Raw genomic sequence first — 18,439 nt, 5'->3', positions numbered from 1 at the left:
GGGAAACTAAAGGAAGACAAAACACAACAGTTTTGTGCTAATGTGCTGTACCTGCTGTGGCTTGTAAACGATCTCTGAACCAGGAGGGTTTTATAGATCTGACAGATCAGATGAGGGGCACGTTCAATGAAGTGACAGGCCAAATGCAGCAATATCTCCGACGATGGGTGGTGACAAATTGAAATAGCAGATTTTTATTAAAAAAACCTCTACTGATTTTTTTTGCCTTTACAATATTAGGTAGAACCGAGCAGCAATTTTCTTGTGTATTTTCACACAGCTCAGAGTGACAGACTTGTAACTGGAAGGTTGTGGCTTAAAATCCCAGGTGAGACACTGCTGTTGTATCCCCGAGCAACATTCTTCACTTGAACCATTCCAGAAGAACCCCCTGCTGTATAAATGGGTCCAAATGTAATGTTAAATAAATTAGTAATAATCCTTCCATCCATTTTCTAACCACTTCATCCAATTCAGGACTTCAGGGGACCCTAAGCCTATCCCGGCAAGCAGCGGACACAAGATATAGCACCCTAAGAATTGAATCCAGGGCTCCAGCACAGTGAGACAGCAAAGCTAACCGCTGCACCACCACATCACCCAGTAATCAAGAAATAATAACAAATAAGGTAACTCCATGCCTGAGAAAAACAGGATGTGAATGCTGAAGAAGGATGCACCCTGTAAGAGCCCGGAACACTCCAGTGCGGCCTGTGGCTGTGACGGTAGAGTGCAGTCATTTTTGGGGTGTAATGCGCCCTCTGGTGGTTGCAGGGAAGCACGCAGCTCGCCTTTTCAAGCAGCGACATGCAGAGAAAACTGGCAGTTCACATGGATACTAAGGGGCAGCTAAGATGGATACGGGGCTAGACACAAATGTGAGGGAAAATCCAGAACAAAGACGGCAGTTTCTCATCTCCAGTCCGAAACCCATCTGCAGTCAAATGAGAGGAGCCTATCTGGCCCAACTAGCTCGTTTCATAGTTAATTGATCTGAGGATCTCACCCAGCGTTTTCTTGAATTTAGCCAAAGTACTGGCTTCAACCACATGGCTGGGTAGGATGTTCCATACTCCCACAACCCTCTGTGAAAAGAAGTGCTTCCTGCTGCTGGTTTCAAATACACTTCTACATAGTTTTCTCTACTGTCTTCTGGCTCAAGATTCACTGTTGGTTCTTAAGACGTGCACTGGGTTGACTGTTGCTGACTCTGAAGATTTTTAATCCTTTTATCAGTTCCCCTCATTGTCTTCAACTCATAGTCTTCTTTGATTGGAACAGGAAAATAAAATTGTATTAATGATATAAATCTGAATCTTAGTATTTAGAGCAGACCAAGTTTACCCAAATCAGAGGGGCACCAGGACTTGAGTTCTATAAAGTATACCGTATGCAATCATTACCTAGTGAATATAACCTGACATCTGTAACCCTAAACTGATCAGTGGTACAAGAACAATTTGAATCACTTTCACACTCATCCTGATTTGCCTGGAGCGGGCCAGCTGGTTCTGTGCGGTTCTGTGTGAAATCGAGCCCTGGCTGGGCCCCTGCAGAGTGACCCATATGCAAGCAGGTCTAATGGAGATTACAAAACACATCTCTTCTTGGGAAGTATTTTTAGCCGATTATGAAACGCCATATGTTTTAACCTGCAAATGGGAAAGTCTCTCATTAATCTGTGCTCATTAATCAGGCCGCGGATTAACGGGAACAAAACCGGAGGGAGGGAGAGTGGGAGAGGCCTGACTACAGCCCAGGGGACAGAAATAGGCCGGCCAATCCGGCGACTCCGAGCTGGAGCTGAGGGTGAAGAGGAGGCGGGGAGCGCAGAGCCGCCGCTGTGCTCCAGAGAGGAAGAGAGGAGCAGGAGGACGCAGGAAGAGCAGCAGCAGCCACAGGCCAGGAGGAAGAACAGTGCACTGGCAGGGGGGACAGGTGCCATGCTGGCGGCAAGGCAGGTGCCCAGCGAGGACTGGGAGCGGAAGATGCCCCAGATGACCTCTTTCGTACGCCTGCTGGTGAAGGAGACGGAGAAGATGGTGTCGTACTTCTTCAAGGGAGGGGTGGTGGGCGACAGAGACGAGGAGGAGGACGAGGAGGCTCTGCCCAGCCCTTACCTGGAGAGGCCGATCCTGGACAAACACCTGGAGGAGGGGGCTTCCGCGGGGGGCATCGTCTTCGCCCTGGCGAGCGTGCAGGGCTGGCGGGCCCAGATGGAGGACGCGCACGCCTGCGTGCCCGAGCTGCCCGGGGAGCTGTCAGGCTGGGGCTTTTACGCCGTGTATGATGGCCACGCGGGCAGCAGGGTGGCGCAGTACTGCTCCCGGCACCTGCTGGAGCACATCCTGGCCACGGGCGCGGCGACTGCGGACGAGGACAAGGAGGCCGTGAAGGAGGGCATCCGGGAGGGCTTCCTCAGCATCGACAGGCACATGCACAGGCTGGCGCGCAGCGAGGGCTGGGACCGCAGTGGCTCCACCGCCGTGGCCGCCATGATCTCGCCGCGGCACGTCTACTTCATCAACTGCGGGGACTCGCGGGCCGTGCTGTGCCGGGACGGGTCCGTGTGCTTCTACACCGAGGACCACAAGCCCTTCAACCCGCGCGAGAGGGAGCGGATCCAGAACGCGGGCGGCACCGTCACCCTGCAGCGGGTCAACGGCTCGCTGGCCGTCTCGCGGGCGCTGGGCGACTTCGACTTCAAGGAGGTGCAGTGGAGGGCGCCCACCGAGCAGCTGGTGTCGCCGGAGCCCGAGGTGTACGAGGTGGAGCGCAGCTGCCGGGACGAGTTCCTGGTGCTGGCCTGCGACGGCGTCTGGGACACCATCGCCAACGAGGACCTGTGCGCCTTCGTGCGCAGCCGGCTGCAGCTGTCCAGCGACCTCAAGGACGTGTGCGGCCAGGTCATCGACCTCTGCCTCTACAAGGTCAGTCCCCGCCCCAGCACCGCCACCCGAGCCAGAGAAAAGTCAGCATCGCGGGTTAACACAGGCCCAGGCCCAGGGACGGGCAGAACCAGAACCAGTCACTGCCCCGCTCTCACACTCCAGCGCGTTTCAAAGTCATCGTGAATGAAACTGTATCAGAAACACTTGTTTCACATTTTCAAATGCATACAGAGACATCATTGTAGAATTATTAGATTTAAGTCTGTTTGATGGGTCAAGACTTAAGAACTACAGAAAGATTTTGTTTTCAAATACAACTGTTAAACATTGAATTGCACACACACATGAAAATGAGCTGCATATTTCCAGTTCCAATTAGTAGATAATAATACACTCAACTGAGGATTTCTGGGAAATAATTTGCATCAGAAACAATCAAGCACTTTTCATGATTTGCACTAGTTTACATTTTTTCTACAAATATACAGACCTGCATGCACTATGATCTATGGGAACAACTGCTTCACACATGGTCAGATTAGCTGCAGATTTACAGTTAAAACAGCTGCAATGAGAAAACACCATTTGGCCAGAAGGACTTCGAGGGGAGAATTTCCCTGGAAGCACAGTTCTGTTCTCTTGGGTGATGCCTGAGATGTTGTGTTCACAATGACAGGCCTCAGCTCAGCGGAATTACGCAACACAAGAAGCAGAGGCTGGGTCACAGCACTTTCTATAATCACACAGCAGTGAAAGCATTCATAATCCCACATGAGATAAGCAATATGCATGCCGGCAGAATTCACACTTACTTGCGCAGTTCCTTCAGACTTACATATGGAAATGTCCGCTGGGTAATAGGATAACAATGTATAACTGCCCAAGGGAGACAAGCTTTCAGTTTCACAACTGGATACCAATGGGCTCTAACCCTGCTCACAGCCAATTAATTCCACAGTCTCTTGCCAGTCGGACAGGTACTGTGAACGTTCCTCAGCTCAGGCGCACCTGACACTTCTTTCCAGCTGTGTAACACTTGGATTTCCTGCTGTGTAGAAAAATTAGTGCAGCAGAAAAAGCTGAACAAAAGTATGCAAAAGTTTGTGGTCCTCTGGAACAAGCTACCCAGTGGATCCACTCCTTTTTTCTGGATGAGATCCTTAGATCAATTAGCTACTAGCAAGGAAAGATCTAGATAGGCTGAAAGGCCTCCTGTGGCCTGGACACTTGCTTTGCCTTCTCTCCTCTGTTACCAGGGAGAAAAACGACAGGCTGCTTGTCTTTAACTGCAGAGCAGTTACCAACAAAACCCTGGAGCCCCTTCTGCATGGTACTGGGGAAAACCAAGCAGGGTCTTTTATGATGATCTTTTATATATTTTGCTTAATTTGCAGTGTTGCCTCATTAACTTCCTTAGACATAGACACGGCTGATCACTGTCACTAATGTGGCTCTTCAGTGGCTCATTAATGTCCATGACGGAGACAGTCTGCCTCAGACTGGGGTAAGGAAGGGCACTGAAAGCAGTGAATTATAAATGACTGTAGTGTGTTCCTCAGAGCTGGGGTGTCACAGTGCACACACAACAGACACGTCATCACAGCTCAGCGACAATAAGGCTAAACCAGTGCACTGTGATCCACGTCCCTCTCGTTAACTGTTCCTCGAGCAGGACAGTGCAGTAATGCAACGCTGATTTTTCCAAGAATGAGCCCAATCATTGCTATTGCCTATCTCTCGAAGAGTACTGCAAACAAATAATACCCAAATCCTGCCCGGGCAGCGATCTGGAGGGGCTATTTCTGTCTCTAAGACGGCAGATTAGCGAAGGGGGTCTACGTGTGGCTCGGATTAATGACGGTTTCCCAGAGTTCAAAGGGATTTGCTAGCACACAGCTTGCGGAGCAGCAGGTCAGATGCAGGTAGACGCAACGACCAAGGAAATCCCTGTGGGACAGCAGGGAGGATGACCCAGCTAACGCTGGAAAAAATACACACAAAACCACTGGCCCCACCACAGACCAGCTGAAATATTCTCAATGGAGAAAGGGCATAGGTTTGACACCTTGATTATTTTGTAATATCGATCCCTGGCTTCAGACAGCAGTTCTCCAGCCTGACTTCCTGTACTCAGTGACCCTGAATCCCTTTGCGAACTCTTGGAATCTGAAACATTGGTCCCACCTCTCTGAGAAGACATGCTGCCTCCATTGACAGCCTGCTGCCAGAACCAGCTTGGGCTGGTAAAGAATGTTTCTCAGTTTGAGAACTGCTACTTTGAAGAACTGCAATTTACTGGAAAAGGTGCTGCCACCGTCTGCCCCGTTCTCTCTACACAAGCTTCAGGAAGGGAGACCTGACATCACGGAGCACAGAACTGCTCAAGGACGAGAAGGGCAGGGTGTCAGTTTAAAAAGAATGAAAAGATTTTTAATTGAATCTACAGATCGGGGCAGGGGCAGATTAACAGTGTGTTTAAACAGTGAATTAATAATCAATTCAATTAGGTGGCTTGTGCCTCCACAAAACACAGGTAAACCTTTAACTTAATTAGTGTTTAGGACAAACGAAACAGGAAGAGATTAACGCTGACTGACATCATCAAATCCAGAACAATTCTTAAAAAAACATTTCCATGCATTAGTATGACCTCTTCCAGCTCAGGGCAATTAGATGGTGGTGTTTAATCTTGCAGCTGTTGATGAACCATTCAATTCCAAAGAAACTCTTATTTTTTTCCTATGATCATTGACTCGCTGTATCCGGCTGGCTTGATGTGTTTTGAGAAGAGTAATAATCTCATTTCCTATTGTGCCAGCAGTTTGAGGAATCCTTCTGCTGATATCGGAACTCACACTGACCCCACTCTCACTTTGAGCAGAAAGAACTTTGAGCTTCCTAAGAACCTAAAGACAGGCCACAGATGAAAAGAGGCTGTTGAGCCAGTCTATCCCATTTGGTTGTTAATTAGTAGCTAACTGATCTGAGGACCTCATCTAGCTATTTTCTGAAAGAAGCCAGTGCATCATCTTCAATATCATGATTTTATAGCTTGTCCCATACTTCCACAACCCTTTGTGTAAAGACTTCATCCGTGACAGTCACTTGCAAGTCTTTCTCTTCCTTTGTGAAAAAGTCATCACCCTGCATGACTAAATCAATAACAACTGGAAGTGAAGGGCCTTAATTCTCTAGGGTTGAAGCAGTCGGCTCCTTGCGGTAACTCTGCTCCCGGCCCGTGTCCTCCTGCTACAGGGTAGCCAAGACAACATCAGCATCACGCTCATCTGCTTCCCTGGCGCCCCCCAGGTGTCAGCGGAGGCACTGCAACGCGAGGCAGAACTGGAGGAGCTGCTGGAGAGCAGAGTGGCAGGTAAGAGAGGGGAACCCAGGTCTGTGGGTGTCATGAGTGTTTAACTCCATCACGAAATCACACACAGTGGAAGGACAGCTCCTTCAGCCCAGATGGAAAACTTTCACTTAGGGTTAAGATATTATATTAGATATTAAATATATTAGATATTAAACATTCACTTAGGGTGGAGCAGTGGCACTGTGGCTAAGGATCTGCGCCTGCGGCCGGCAAAGGAATCCTACTCTGTTGGGCCCCTGAGCAAGGCCCTTAACTGCTCCCCCAACTGCTCCAGAGGTGCTCTATAAATGGCTGACCCTGCGCTCTGACCCCAAGCTTCTCTCTCCCTGTCTGTGTGTCTCATGGAGAGCAAGCTGGGGTATGTGAAAAGACAAATTCCTAATGCAAGAAATTGTGTATGGCCAATAAAGTGATCTTATCTTATTAGGTCCAACGTTCATACCCATGGTGAGATGTTTGCAAGGCATGAAGGTAAAGGGGAAAAGCTTGTCATCAGAACACCACTTAAACACACACAGGCAACACGCGTAGACTGTAATTCCTGCCTGGAAACAACACTGCGGGCAAGGCTAGTGCACATTGGGATTACTGCCTGCGGGGGGCGCTGACTGCTCTCCGTGTCCCTGCTGTGCGCAGATATCTTCGAGGAGCGGCACGAGGAAGGGCTGCCAGACCTGCTGTACGTGATGAAGTACATGTCATCCGAGAGGATACCAGGGCTGCCACCTGGAGGGGGCATCACCAGCAAGTGAGTCGGGCAGCACGCTGGGGAGAGAGGGGGAGAGGCAAGGGACCAGGCCTGGGGAAACCGCAGTCTAGATGCACTGGGATTCTCCATTCCAGGGATGAAAATAAGACTCCTATTGCACTGCAGTTTGATGCATTTCAGCTTTTCTAAGTTGCAGGTTCTTAGTCAGATAGTACTGATGGAGCAGAAAGTGAATGCGTTTGCACTGCGAAGATGGTCTTTTCTGCACATTTCAACCATGCGACTGACAGCTATAAAGGCAGGGCTTCAGAAAGCACGAGGACCTCTGTCTCAGTCGAGGAGGACGAGGAAGCAGCAGGGAACTCTGAGGTCTCAGGGGAGAGGGGGCTGAGCTCGGACCCGCGCAGGGCCGGAGTGTGAGTGGGTGGACTGATTGGCTTTGTCTTCTGCCCTCAGGAGGAACTGCATCGCTGCTGCCTATTACAAGCTGAGAGAAGAATACACACTCAAGGACGTGCTGGTAAGCTCCTGGACATCTGGATCTCATCTGGAGAGAACAACCTGAGGACACTGACACCACTGCCATCCCCTCTGTCCCTCACCGCAGACCGACACCACTGTCTCTCCCTCTGTCCCTCACCGCAGACCAACACCACTGTCTCTCCCTCTGTCTCTCACCACAGACCGACACCACTGCCATCCCCTCTGTCCCTCACCGCAGACCGACACCACTGCCATCCCCTCTGTCCCTCACCGCAGACCGACACCACTGTCTCTCCCTCTGTCCCTCACCACAGACCGACACCACTGCCATCCCCTCTGTCCCTCACCGCAGACCGACACCACTGTCTCTCCCTCTGTCCCTCACCGCAGACCGACACCACTGTCTCTCCCTCTGTCCCTCACCACAGACCGACACCACTGCCATCCCCTCTGTCCCTCACCACAGACCGACACCACTGCCATCCCCTCTGTCCCTCACCGCAGACCGACACCACTGCCATCCCCTCTGTCCCTCACCGCAGACCAACACCACTGCCATCCCCTCTGTCCCTCACCGCAGACCGACACCACTGTCTCTCCCTCTGTCCCTCACCACAGACCGACACCACTGCCATTCCCTCTGTCCCTCACCGCAGACCGACACCACTGTCTCTCCCTCTGTCCCTCACCGCAGACCGACACCACTGCCATCCCCTCTGTCCCTCGCCGCAGACCGACACCACTGCCATCCCCTCTGTCCCTCACCGCAGACCGACACCACTGTCTCTCCCTCTGTCCCTCACCGCAGACCGACACCACTGCCATCCCCTCTGTCCCTCACCACAGACCGACACCACTGCCATCCCCTCTGTCCCTCACCACAGACCGACACCACTGTCTCTCCCTCTGTCCCTCACCACAGACCGACACCACTGCCATCCCCTCTGTCCCTCACCGCAGACCGACACCACTGTCTCTCCCTCTGTCCCTCACCGCAGACCGACACCAGTCTCTCCCTCTGTCCCTCACCACAGACCGACACCACTGCCATCCCCTCTGTCCCTCACCGCAGACCGACACCACTGCCATCCCCTCTGTCCCTCACCGCAGACCGACACCACTGCCATCCCCTCTGTCCCTCACCACAGACCGACACCACTGCCATCCCCTCTGTCCCTCACCGCAGACCGACACCACTGCCATCCCCTCTGTCCCTCACCGCAGACCGACACCACTGTCTCTCCCTCTGTCCCTCACCGCAGACCAACACCACTGCCATCCCCTCTGTCCCTCACCGCAGACCGACACCACTGTCTCTCCCTCTGTCCCTCACCGCAGACCGACACCACTGCCATCCCCTCTGTCCCTCACCGCAGACCGACACCACTGCCATCCCCTCTGTCCCTCACCGCAGACCAACACCACTGCCATCCCCTCTGTCCCTCACCGCAGACCAACACCACTGCCATCCCCTCTGTCCCTCACCGCAGACCGACACCACTGCCATCCCCTCTGTCCCTCACCGCAGACCGACACCACTGTCTCTCCCTCTGTCCCTCACCGCAGACCGACACCACTGCCATCCCCTCTGTCCCTCACCACAGACCGACACCACTGCCATCTCCTCTGTCCCTCACCGCAGACCGACACCACTGCCATCCCCTCTGTCCCTCACCGCAGACCGACACCACTGCCATCCCCTCTGTCCCTCACCGCAGACCGACACCACTGTCTCTCCCTCTGTCCCTCACCACAGACCGACACCACTGCCATCCCCTCTGTCCCTCACCGCAGACCGACACCACTGCCATCCCCTCTGTCCCTCACCGCAGACCGACACCACTGCCATCCCCTCTGTCCCTCACCACAGACCGACACCACTGCCATCCCCTCTGTCCCTCACCGCAGACCGACACCACTGTCTCTCCCTCTGTCCCTCACCGCAGACCGACACCACTGTCTCTCCCTCTGTCCCTCACCGCAGACCGACACCACTGCCATCCCCTCTGTCCCTCGCCGCAGACCGACACCACTGTCTCTCCCTCTGTCCCTCGCCGCAGACTGACACCACTGCCATCCCCTCTGTCCCTCACCGCAGACCGACACCACTGTCTCTCCCTCTGTCCCTCACCGCAGACCGACACCACTGTCTCTCCCTCTGTCCCTCGCCGCAGACCGACACCACTGTCTCTCCCTCTGTCCCTCGCCGCAGACCAACACCACTGTCTCTCCCTCTGTCCCTCACCGCAGACTGACACCACTGCCATCCCCTCTGTCCCTCACCGCAGACCGACACCACTGCCATCCCCTCTGTCCCTCACCGCAGACCGACACCACTGTCTCTCCCTCTGTCCCTCACCGCAGACCGACACCACTGTTTCTCCCTCTGTCCCTCACCGCAGACCGACACCACTGTCTCTCCCTCTGTCCCTCACCGCAGACTGACACCACTGTTGTTCCCTCTCCTGTCATTCCAGTTCCACAGCGGATCAGAAGACTCCAATTAGCAGGCAGTTCCCACAGAAAAGCAAAGTCTGAAGCCTGAAAAAATCTCCAAGGAAGTGACCTCAAACTCTGCTCTCTTTGCAAAGATAAATGGAATTAAAAACTTACTGTGGTCACAGCAAAAAGCAAACAAACAAGGAAAGGAAAGGTTGGAATATGGATTTTACCTGTACCCTCCATGGAGATTTAAACAGAGCAAAAAGAAGGAGAGGAATGGGGTAACCAGCAGGCTAAAATGCTTACACCCGTTTCTAAATCAGGTTCTCTCTTCTTAGGAGGAATGGAGATGATTTGAGCACCTGACAAGTATTTACAAGTGCTGTAGGACTCTGCAAATGTGTCTCAATAACATTGTGACTGGTGCAGTATACTAAGTGAGGCCACAAAAACAAAATATTTAAATTGGGTTTAATCATGCATAGCTCAGAGGTAGCAGTCTGAGAAAACAGTAGGCTTCTCCGTGGAATAGTCATTGCAGACCCCAGGGCTTCTCTGCAGCCAGGCGTTGCAATGTTCCACATTTATGTTTTAGATGCATAGAAAATAGCAACACAATATCCAGTCTTCACATCAGGCACTCAGCAATTTTAGTGTCTCTTCCCAACCTGTAATAACAAATACCACAGCCACACGGCCACACAGGGTCAGAGGGCGTGATCTGACACAGAGCAGGTCACAGCGGCGCAGTCACTCTTGACACAGCTCTTGACACAGGCCCACAAGCCTCCGAGTCTGCAGGGACATTGAAAATGGAGGGTTTTCTGAGCTTCTGAGAAATATTTATCTGCAAAGAAGCAAGGCTATTGACAGGGAACAAACTGTTGCTTCTAACAGTTTCTTCTGTGTTGAAACTTAAGACCTAACACCTTGTTCACATGACTAGACGCAAGTGACAACAGACACAGGACCTTCCTTCATGCCTGCAGGTCCAAAACCAATTACTTGGTTTTGTCTTAGAATGTACTTTGCTGCCTTACCATTTGTAACTGGAAAAAATGTAAATATTTAATAACATACTCTAAATCGTACAACATGCTGTAAAAAGTTTGACTGTGTTGTACGGCAGGGACAGGCAATTTACATTACATCGAGTTTGGAAAATGAATGAGATTGTTAATTGGTTAATCTGTATAACAGACATGCCTGGAATTGCATGTCTTCCAAACACTGTAATGTTAACGTTTCTCCTTTGGGAGCTGTGCTTTGTTTTTAATAAATTAACACAAACATACTGTGATGTCTCTTTCTTCTGAGAGCTGAAGTATTTCACAAGTGGTCACACCTCAGCCTAGGATTCTGGCAGTAAACTGTCTAATGCGCTTTAGAAAGTGACAAGTGGGACCAGGAACAAATACTACAGGAGAGGAGGGAGTGAGTGAATTCAGCAAGAAGAAAAACTCAGAAATTCAAAGAAACAAGGCCACAGAAACACACTTCATCAGAATGTCGTCCGTGCCCAAGGACTGCGCCAGTGTGCGTTCGTCTTCTCCACAGTGAACTGAAATCTTGAATAGTCTCCTGGTCACTCAGATCTAAACCCTTGGCCAGGTGCAGTCCACACTGGAGTAAGGGCCCTTAAGAGCAGCAAAGAAAGTGGCACCCATTCCTGTCTCACCCCACTCCCACATCTCACACGGTGAGACAGGACAGCGGGTAACCCAGCCTGCCTGCTGACCCCTGTTTATTTTTGAGCAGTTTTCATAATACGAGCCTCTGTGTGAGCAGCTGCTGGAGGTCCCGTTAGCTGTGGAGCAAGACCTCCAGCTGTACTATCACAGGCTCTCTCTCTGCGGGCTCGTGCTGGACGGAGACAGCAGCTCCAGAATGTACCACAGGGGTGTGGCTGCAGGCTGCAGCTCTGTGTAAATTCAACCAGAATTTACACAGAGGAATTTACACCACCGTGAGGCCAGAGGGCGGACCAGTGCTGGGAACAGCAAGAGCAAGGGAGAAGGAGACCAGCACCAGAGCAGAAAGGACCAAGAGGAAAACCCAGCTACAGGAAGCAAGGAAATCCAAGGTAAATGTAATTGTTTCCTAGCGGCTCAGGTAATTACCTGAAACTGCTTGCAGTGCTTTGCGGTTCTGATGAAAGCCTGGCAGCCAGCACCGAGACCTGTGCACACTCTCACATTTCCAGAAAGAGTGGACTCTGCCCTGTTTTCTTCTAGCTTCTGCACCTAATCAAACTTTCAAAGCTGTGGCGTTTGTCTGCTCTGCCGCTCAGATGCTCATTTTATTGAGTTGCATTACTGACCGTCCAAGGGAAGAACTGCATCTGTTCCTGTTCTGTCCATTTGACTGCCTCCACAGTGTGTAAGGATGTGAATACAGACTGAATTAAGCTGAATTCCTGATCACTGATGCACTGATGCAGGCGAACCCATCACGTTTAGCACCGAAGACAGATTTCATTAGTTTTACATTTCGTTCTTTCGCATAATCGCGCAACTTCCCGATCCAACCATCTTACCAGAGTAAGTTTATACCCGATCCTCAGTGTGTGAAAGGTTTTCAGGCAGCTAGAAGACTGAAAAAGTCGCCTTTTGTTTCCGGTGTCGTACCCCTGAAAATCCGATTCGGAGACGCTTGAATCTTCTCTTCCATTGAAATGATTTCTATGAAACGCGTAAGGACGGAAGATGCTCAAGGCTTTTTGTGGGCTCCCTTTCGAGTTCCCTTCCCTGTCTTACGTAAAGATAACTTGTAGCGGTACAGTTTGTGCTGTGTTGGTAGCGGTAATGCTTTACACGACTGAAATGCCTAGCAAACACATGAACTACACCGAGAAGCCAGTATGAACTCACAGGACCTGCGGGCTCCTCATCCGCACCGATACAAGCGAAGGCAGGAACAGGCGCTCTGAGCCGCCGGTGTCGCGCAGATTTCCAGGAGAGACTGAATCGGGCACCTGTAACCACGCTCAGGTGTTGCACAGTAATTAAAAGGGCTAGAAGGTGTAAACTAAGCTATTGTCCCTAAAGCAATGCCGTTCGTTGGCTGGTGCAAGAGCTACAGAAAGCTGTGTTGGAAGAACAGGCTGTTATCAACAACACAAAGAAACACTGGTCTTACCCGAGCACAGGGGAGTCCAATAAAAACATACAGTCAAGTAAAACATACCGCGTCAGTTAACAGGAAACTGTTACTGTTTAATCTGGAAACTCATACAGACTAAAAAACGACAAGTGAAAATTGTGATTGTAATCGACCGTTTTTACAGCAGCAGTGTGAGCGCAGAATTCCCACCTGCTCAAACCGCGCTGCGGGAAGCGGTGAAATACCGTACTCTTCGGTAAGGGCATCAGCGCTTGTACCTGATGTCAAATGAGGTTTTTGTACTTAAATGGAAACGCGAACGTTATTGGTCGATATGTGATGTCTGACCGCATTTAAGGAGCGCGGGAGTCGCGGGACCGCGCGCCAGGAGCGGTCTGACACAGGTAACCCGCGACAGAGGCGCTTGCAAGGGTCATAACTTACAGCCGTCATCTACACGATGCATAATGATATACTGTAGATACGTGGCGCTAAGCTACCCAAATAATGAGTGTTAAAGACCGCACGAAATCTAATAACTGATATTAGAAGTTTGTCGTACTATATAACAGCGTTATTAGAGTGTTGGGTATCGATACCTTGAACTATTTGCTTTATTCATCGCATGGCAAGCAACGTCGCCCCTCGCCTACTGTACATCAACACAAGCGCCTCTGTTGCGCCCCAACGCCCGGTACTCCCGCCGCGGCCGGCCGGAGCGGAAGGAGCGTCTTGCCGTCGCGCCGCCGGGAGAAGAGCCGAGCGAGCTGCGCTGCTGCAGTGGCGATCAGCCCCTGGGGCCTGTGTTTATTCCTGAGCGCCTGACTGTGTTTTTCCCCACAGGATGACCCTGCCTGCGGATGGTGCACCTGGCTGCAGCAGCGCGTCTCTGGGGGGCGCTGTGTGTGGGAGCCCGGGGGTGTCGGAGGGGTGCCCTCTCCTCGGGGCCGTGCCGAAGCCGCGCTGGGAGCCCCTGAGCCAGGCGGAGCTGGAGAGGGAGGCGGGGGGGCCGGTGTGGCGGGCCTGGCGCGCCCGGCTGGTCCTGCTCTTCTGCCTGGGCTGGCTGGCCATGCTGTGCGCTGCCATCGCCACCCTCGCCCAGAGCCCGTGGCCCCGGGCCCCGCTGCGGCCCTGGTGGCAGGGGGCGCTGTTCTGCCAGCTGCAGCCCGCCCTGTTCCTCGACTCAGACTGGGACGGAGTGGGCGACATCAAGGGTAACGCGATCGCCTGCACCAGGAGAGGCACTGCCTCTGCCCGCCAGCTCTGGGCTACAGTCTGTCCCTGTCTGTGCTTGTGCCCGCAGGCCTCCAGGATGGTCTGCCCTACCTGCGGTCTCTGGGCGTGAACGCCCTGCTTATCAGGGGCCTGCTGCCCCGGGGGGAGCTGAGGTCCGTCTCCAACCTCACCCACATCAACCGCACTCTGGGCACCGAGGCCCAGTTCCAGGAGCTCCTGGCCCACTGCAGCACAGCGGGTAGGCGCCGGTGGTGGGATGGGCACAGGGGCACCCGCGCCCAGGAAGAGACGCAACCGGCATACACCCACAACACAGAAGACGATTGTTCAACACAGACATTGTTTGGATTGTTAATCTTTGGTTTAACAAAGAGTGTTGTCCGCAGTCAGGTCTGCTCTGAGCCCCACAAAGAGCACAAGGGGCAGCGCTGCATGTGGGAGTAAAATCTCTCTCTCTCTCTCTCTCTCTCTCTCTCCCCAATGCAGGCGTACGCGTCTTGCTGGATCTCTGCAACGTCTCCCTGCCACATGGAGTCAACCTCCCTGACGTCTCCCGTATTCCGAGGGACGACTCCGGGAGAGACGGGCTCCCAGTACAGCTTGGCACTCTGAAGGTGAGGTACAGGTCCCCCTCCCACCCTCCTCTAATCAGGAGGAAGTCTTCACAGACAGCTCCGGAAATACCTGGACTACATATGGATTCTAACATCCCAAAGCTGTGATCTGGACTGTCATTAACACTGCTCTGAAAAGCTGCCATTTCACCCCTATTAAAAACATGATGTTAGATAAAAACTTTCTAATGAACCTGGATCAGGCCTGTGCCGTGTCCTGGCCTGTGAGACGGTCCCCTCTCGGGCCTGTGCTGTGCTGTGTCCTGGCCTGTGAGACGGTCCCCTCTCGGACCTGTGCCGTGTCCTGGCCTGTGAGACGGTCCCCTCTCGGACCTGTGCCGTGTCCTGGCCTGTGAGACGGTCCCCTCTCAGGCCTGTGCCGTGTCCTGTGAGACCTTTATGATGCTGTGTTGTTGAATGCCACTGGGCACTTGTGCTCTTGCCTGTGTTCTCTCCCCAGAGGGTTCTGCGCGTGTGGCTGGAGAGAGGGCTGGCCGGGTTCAGAATATGTGACACGGATCCATTCTATTCAGAGCAGGTATGGACAGGAATAAGGGCCACGTTTCTATGGTATTCACCACCATGTTCCATTTTCAGCTCTTCTCTCATTTCCTGTGGTGGATTAGAAAAAGTGTTCATTGATTCTCCGAAGGAGCCAAGGCAGATGCAGGGATTCTGGATTTAGGATGTGAGAGAGGCAGTTTTCCTTTCAGCATGGAACAGACCCTTAAGAAGATGTTTAGTGTGGAAAACTTTCAAGTCCTCTAGTTCAAAAATTAGAAAAAAAATTGTGAATCACTCTTGATGGAGCCGTGGCAGCTCAGACGGCAGGGGCGTCTGGCTCCTGACTGGAAGGTCCTGGGTTCAATCCCAGGTAGGGGCAAGCGATGGAGCTCTAATCCCTTCCAGATGGCTCCCAGGTCACTCAGCCTGCTTTCTGAATGAGTACCAGGGGTTAATCCTCCTGGGGGTAACAGGCCGGCCGGAGCGTGATGCTGACCCCATCACCTGCACCTCCAGTGTCGGATGGTTGAGAAAAATGATGGCCCTTGCCCCCCATTCCCCCTGGGCCTTGATGGCCCGAAAAGGGAACCCTACCTACCTACTCTTAATGATATGTCCCGGTGAGACTGGAGCAGGGGGCCGGGCAGCTCGTTGTCACGTTCCTCTGTGTTGCAGACTCTGCTGGAGTGGAGAGACGAGGTGAAGCGCTTCAGCTCTGAGGACAACGAGAGGTACTTTCGGCTGCTGTGATCTGACCCAGACTGCTGGGTTTTTTATTTATGATTTTGCTCTTGCCTTTAAAGGGCAGTTCATAACAATGTGGTTTTGAAAGTAGACAATTTTTTAAAGTGTGCTCTCATCCCAGCAAGCCCAAAAGTCATTTTAGAATAAGTAAAGCAGAATATCTCTTGCCATGTTTTTCTGACAGTGCTTCCAGTGTTTCTAAGAGGGGAGTAGTGTGTACACATGCTTGCAGTTTGTCAAGCCTATTGGCTCTGCACATGGCAGTGCAGCTGATGTGCTCAGTTCCCGCACTCGTCTGTAAGCCCTGCCCATGCTGTGCTGCGTGCAGGATCGTGGTGGTGTGGCACGCTGACGCCGCAGTGCAGTCCGTGCTCGGAGACCCAGGCCCAGCAGTAAACAGCTCGTTAGCTGATCTCACCGTGCGCCCCCTTCTGCCGACCACGGAGCACAACCTCACCAAACAGGAAGTGGCCGTCGCCGTGGAGACCGTGCTGCAGAGGCCGCAGGAGCCGTGGCCTGGCTGGACGGTGAGCTTGCCAAGACCGTGACGTCACACCTGCTGTGTGACACGGATGGGAAGCCTTAGTTCTCTCAGTGGTAGGGAAGCCGCTCCAGACTGATTGTGTGGAGGGGCTGTGTTTCAGATGGGGACTCCTGCAGTGGGACAGCTGGCGTCCGAATTGGGGGAGCTGCAGAGACTCCTCACCATCCTGGTCCTCACGCTGCCTGGCACGCCTGTTGTCCTCTACGGAGACGAGGCTGGCCTTGGCCAATCGAAGGTAAAGTTGGAGCTCAACATGGTGCCCAGTGGAGAGGAGGAGACGATCACCTAACCTCCCTCTTTCTCTGTCTCTCTGGCATCCCTGAAGAACGGCACCACTGCCGCTGGGCTCACCGCCATGGACTGGGGCTGTCCACCGAAATCCGGAGAAATAGGAGATTGTACAGGGGCTCCATCGGAGGATTCAGTGGAGGTGAGTGGAGTCTGGAGTTTTTCATCTTCTACTGTCACTCATACTGGATGATGCACGTCAACCAGGGATCAGCAAGTGTGGCCATCACACTGAAAACTGGAAATACCGTTGGAAGCACTTCTTTACACAGAGCCTGGAACAAGCGAACTGTAACGGTCTGTGTTGCTCAAGCCAATACGATTGCGTCTTTCAAGAAGGGCTGGATGAGATTGTCAGATCAATGTGTTCCTGAAAACCAGATGAGCTAGATGGGCTGAATGCCCTCCTCTCATGTGCAACCCTTCTTGGGGATCGAATTCTTCAGCTCAGGTATGCGGGGACACCACACTGGTGCAGCGAGTCAGGCCCTGGTTTCGAACCGCTCCTGCCACACACAGCCTGGGTGAGTGGCAAGGGCCTGCTGCCACAGGGGTTCGAGGGCTCCTGAGAGTCCTGGAGCGCACAGTCACCCTAGCAGTGTCCCCCTGCGCGATCAGCGCTAGAAGAAGGGTACAGTCCCAGTGCTCGCCCAGACTCTGCTCGGAGAGTTTGGGTTTGCCTGGCGTGGGAGCTGCTTGGCCTCTGAGCTCTTTCCTTCTCGCCCGCAGGGCCGGAGGCAGGCCAGGTGCTCCCAGCTGCAGCTCTTCCGCTCCCTCAGCCGTGCCCGCTCGCGGGAGGGCGCCCTGCTCTTCGGCAGCTTCGCCCTGCTCCCCAGGTCCCGCGTCTGCTCCTCCCCCTCCTGCTCTGTGCTGGGGTTCCTGCGCTCATGGGCCTGTGTGCGTTTCCTGGTGCTCCTCAACTTCGGCCCTGGGGAGAGCCTGCTGGAGCCGGGGTGGGCCGCCAGCCTGCCCCCTCGCGGCGTGGTTGTGGCCAGTTCAGGGATGGACCGGCTCGGGGCACTCTCTCTGGAAACACTGCGGCTCGCGCCGCAGGAGGCCGTGGTTATCAAGCTTTTTGAGCCCAACGGTTTCTCCTAAAGCACAGCCCCTGACAGTCCAGGAGAGCACGGGCTTGGAACAAACTGGGCTTGCTGGTTTAAACTCCCACCCTGCGATGACTCAGATTTACCGTGGTTTTATTGCGCTTTACCACACGTAAGGTAATTTTATAACTTATACTTATTATCTTTTTCTAAGGTAAATCATGAGCTTATCCTTGTGTAGGACCAGGCACAATGCAGTGACCCCTCTAAAACCTTGGAGATTCCATCCAGTCTCATTGGGATTCCAGTAGTACCACCTGCCCGGCGTGGAGGATTGCTCTGAACTTGCTCCTGCGAGTCTCTCTTCTGAAGGAATGGAGGCTATGAGCTGCTTCACCTGGGTGATTCCTTTCTTGAAGCCGAGGCCCTCCTGTGTTCACTCGAACCCTCATTAGAGCGCAGGCAG

General features: G+C 52.9%; 2 protein-coding genes across 3 annotated transcripts; both read left to right on the top strand.

The window, feature by feature from the left end:
• Positions 1–1,790: 1,790 nt before the first annotated feature.
• Positions 1,791–11,190, top strand: ppm1na (protein phosphatase, Mg2+/Mn2+ dependent, 1Na (putative)). 2 transcript variants are annotated; one of them, XM_088912284.1, is made up of 5 exons: positions 1,791–2,930; positions 6,147–6,264; positions 6,901–7,012; positions 7,430–7,493; positions 9,934–11,190. In XM_088912284.1, the coding sequence occupies exons 1-5, from the start codon at positions 1,944–1,946 to the stop codon at positions 9,961–9,963; spliced, it is 1,311 nt and encodes a 436-aa protein (XP_088768410.1). In that variant the 5' UTR covers positions 1,791–1,943; the 3' UTR covers positions 9,964–11,190. The 2 variants fall into 2 exon arrangements, with proteins under 2 accessions (XP_088768410.1, XP_088768409.1); XM_088912283.1 differs by lacking the exon at positions 9,934–11,190 and having other exon boundaries at positions 1,797–2,930; positions 7,430–7,538.
• Positions 11,191–13,844: 2,654 nt separating this feature from the next.
• On the top strand, positions 13,845–18,028 carry LOC148838823 (amino acid transporter heavy chain SLC3A2). Its single transcript, XM_088912282.1, has 9 exons — positions 13,845–14,214; positions 14,304–14,474; positions 14,723–14,850; positions 15,311–15,388; positions 16,030–16,085; positions 16,427–16,625; positions 16,743–16,877; positions 16,968–17,072; positions 17,660–18,028. The coding sequence occupies exons 1-9, from the start codon at positions 13,845–13,847 to the stop codon at positions 18,026–18,028; spliced, it is 1,611 nt and encodes a 536-aa protein (XP_088768408.1).
• The last annotated feature ends 411 nt before the right edge of the window (positions 18,029–18,439 follow it).

This window comes from Atractosteus spatula, chromosome 3, assembly GCF_055471065.1.
Source record: "Atractosteus spatula isolate fAtrSpa1 chromosome 3, fAtrSpa1.hap1, whole genome shotgun sequence".
NCBI lineage: Eukaryota > Metazoa > Chordata > Actinopteri > Semionotiformes > Lepisosteidae > Atractosteus > Atractosteus spatula.
This window is presented reverse-complemented; position numbering and strand designations above follow the sequence as displayed.

What these genes read in the sequence shown, in the direction of transcription:
- ppm1na (XM_088912283.1), top strand. Translation starts at nt 1,944, where the DNA reads ATGCTGGCGGCAAGGCAGGTGCCCAGCGAGGACTGGGAGCGGAAGATG. An exon ending in TCGACCTCTGCCTCTACAAG is followed by an intron (nt 2,931 to 6,146) that starts GTCAGTCCCCGC and finishes CTCCTGCTACAG; the next exon opens with GGTAGCCAAGACAACATCAG. An exon ending in GGAGGGGGCATCACCAGCAA is followed by an intron (nt 7,013 to 7,429) that starts GTGAGTCGGGCA and finishes TTCTGCCCTCAG; the next exon opens with GAGGAACTGCATCGCTGCTG.
- LOC148838823 (XM_088912282.1), top strand. Translation starts at nt 13,845, where the DNA reads ATGACCCTGCCTGCGGATGGTGCACCTGGCTGCAGCAGCGCGTCTCTG. An exon ending in GGCCCACTGCAGCACAGCGG is followed by an intron (nt 14,475 to 14,722) that starts GTAGGCGCCGGT and finishes TCCCCAATGCAG; the next exon opens with GCGTACGCGTCTTGCTGGAT. An exon ending in CATCGGAGGATTCAGTGGAG is followed by an intron (nt 17,073 to 17,659) that starts GTGAGTGGAGTC and finishes TCTCGCCCGCAG; the next exon opens with GGCCGGAGGCAGGCCAGGTG.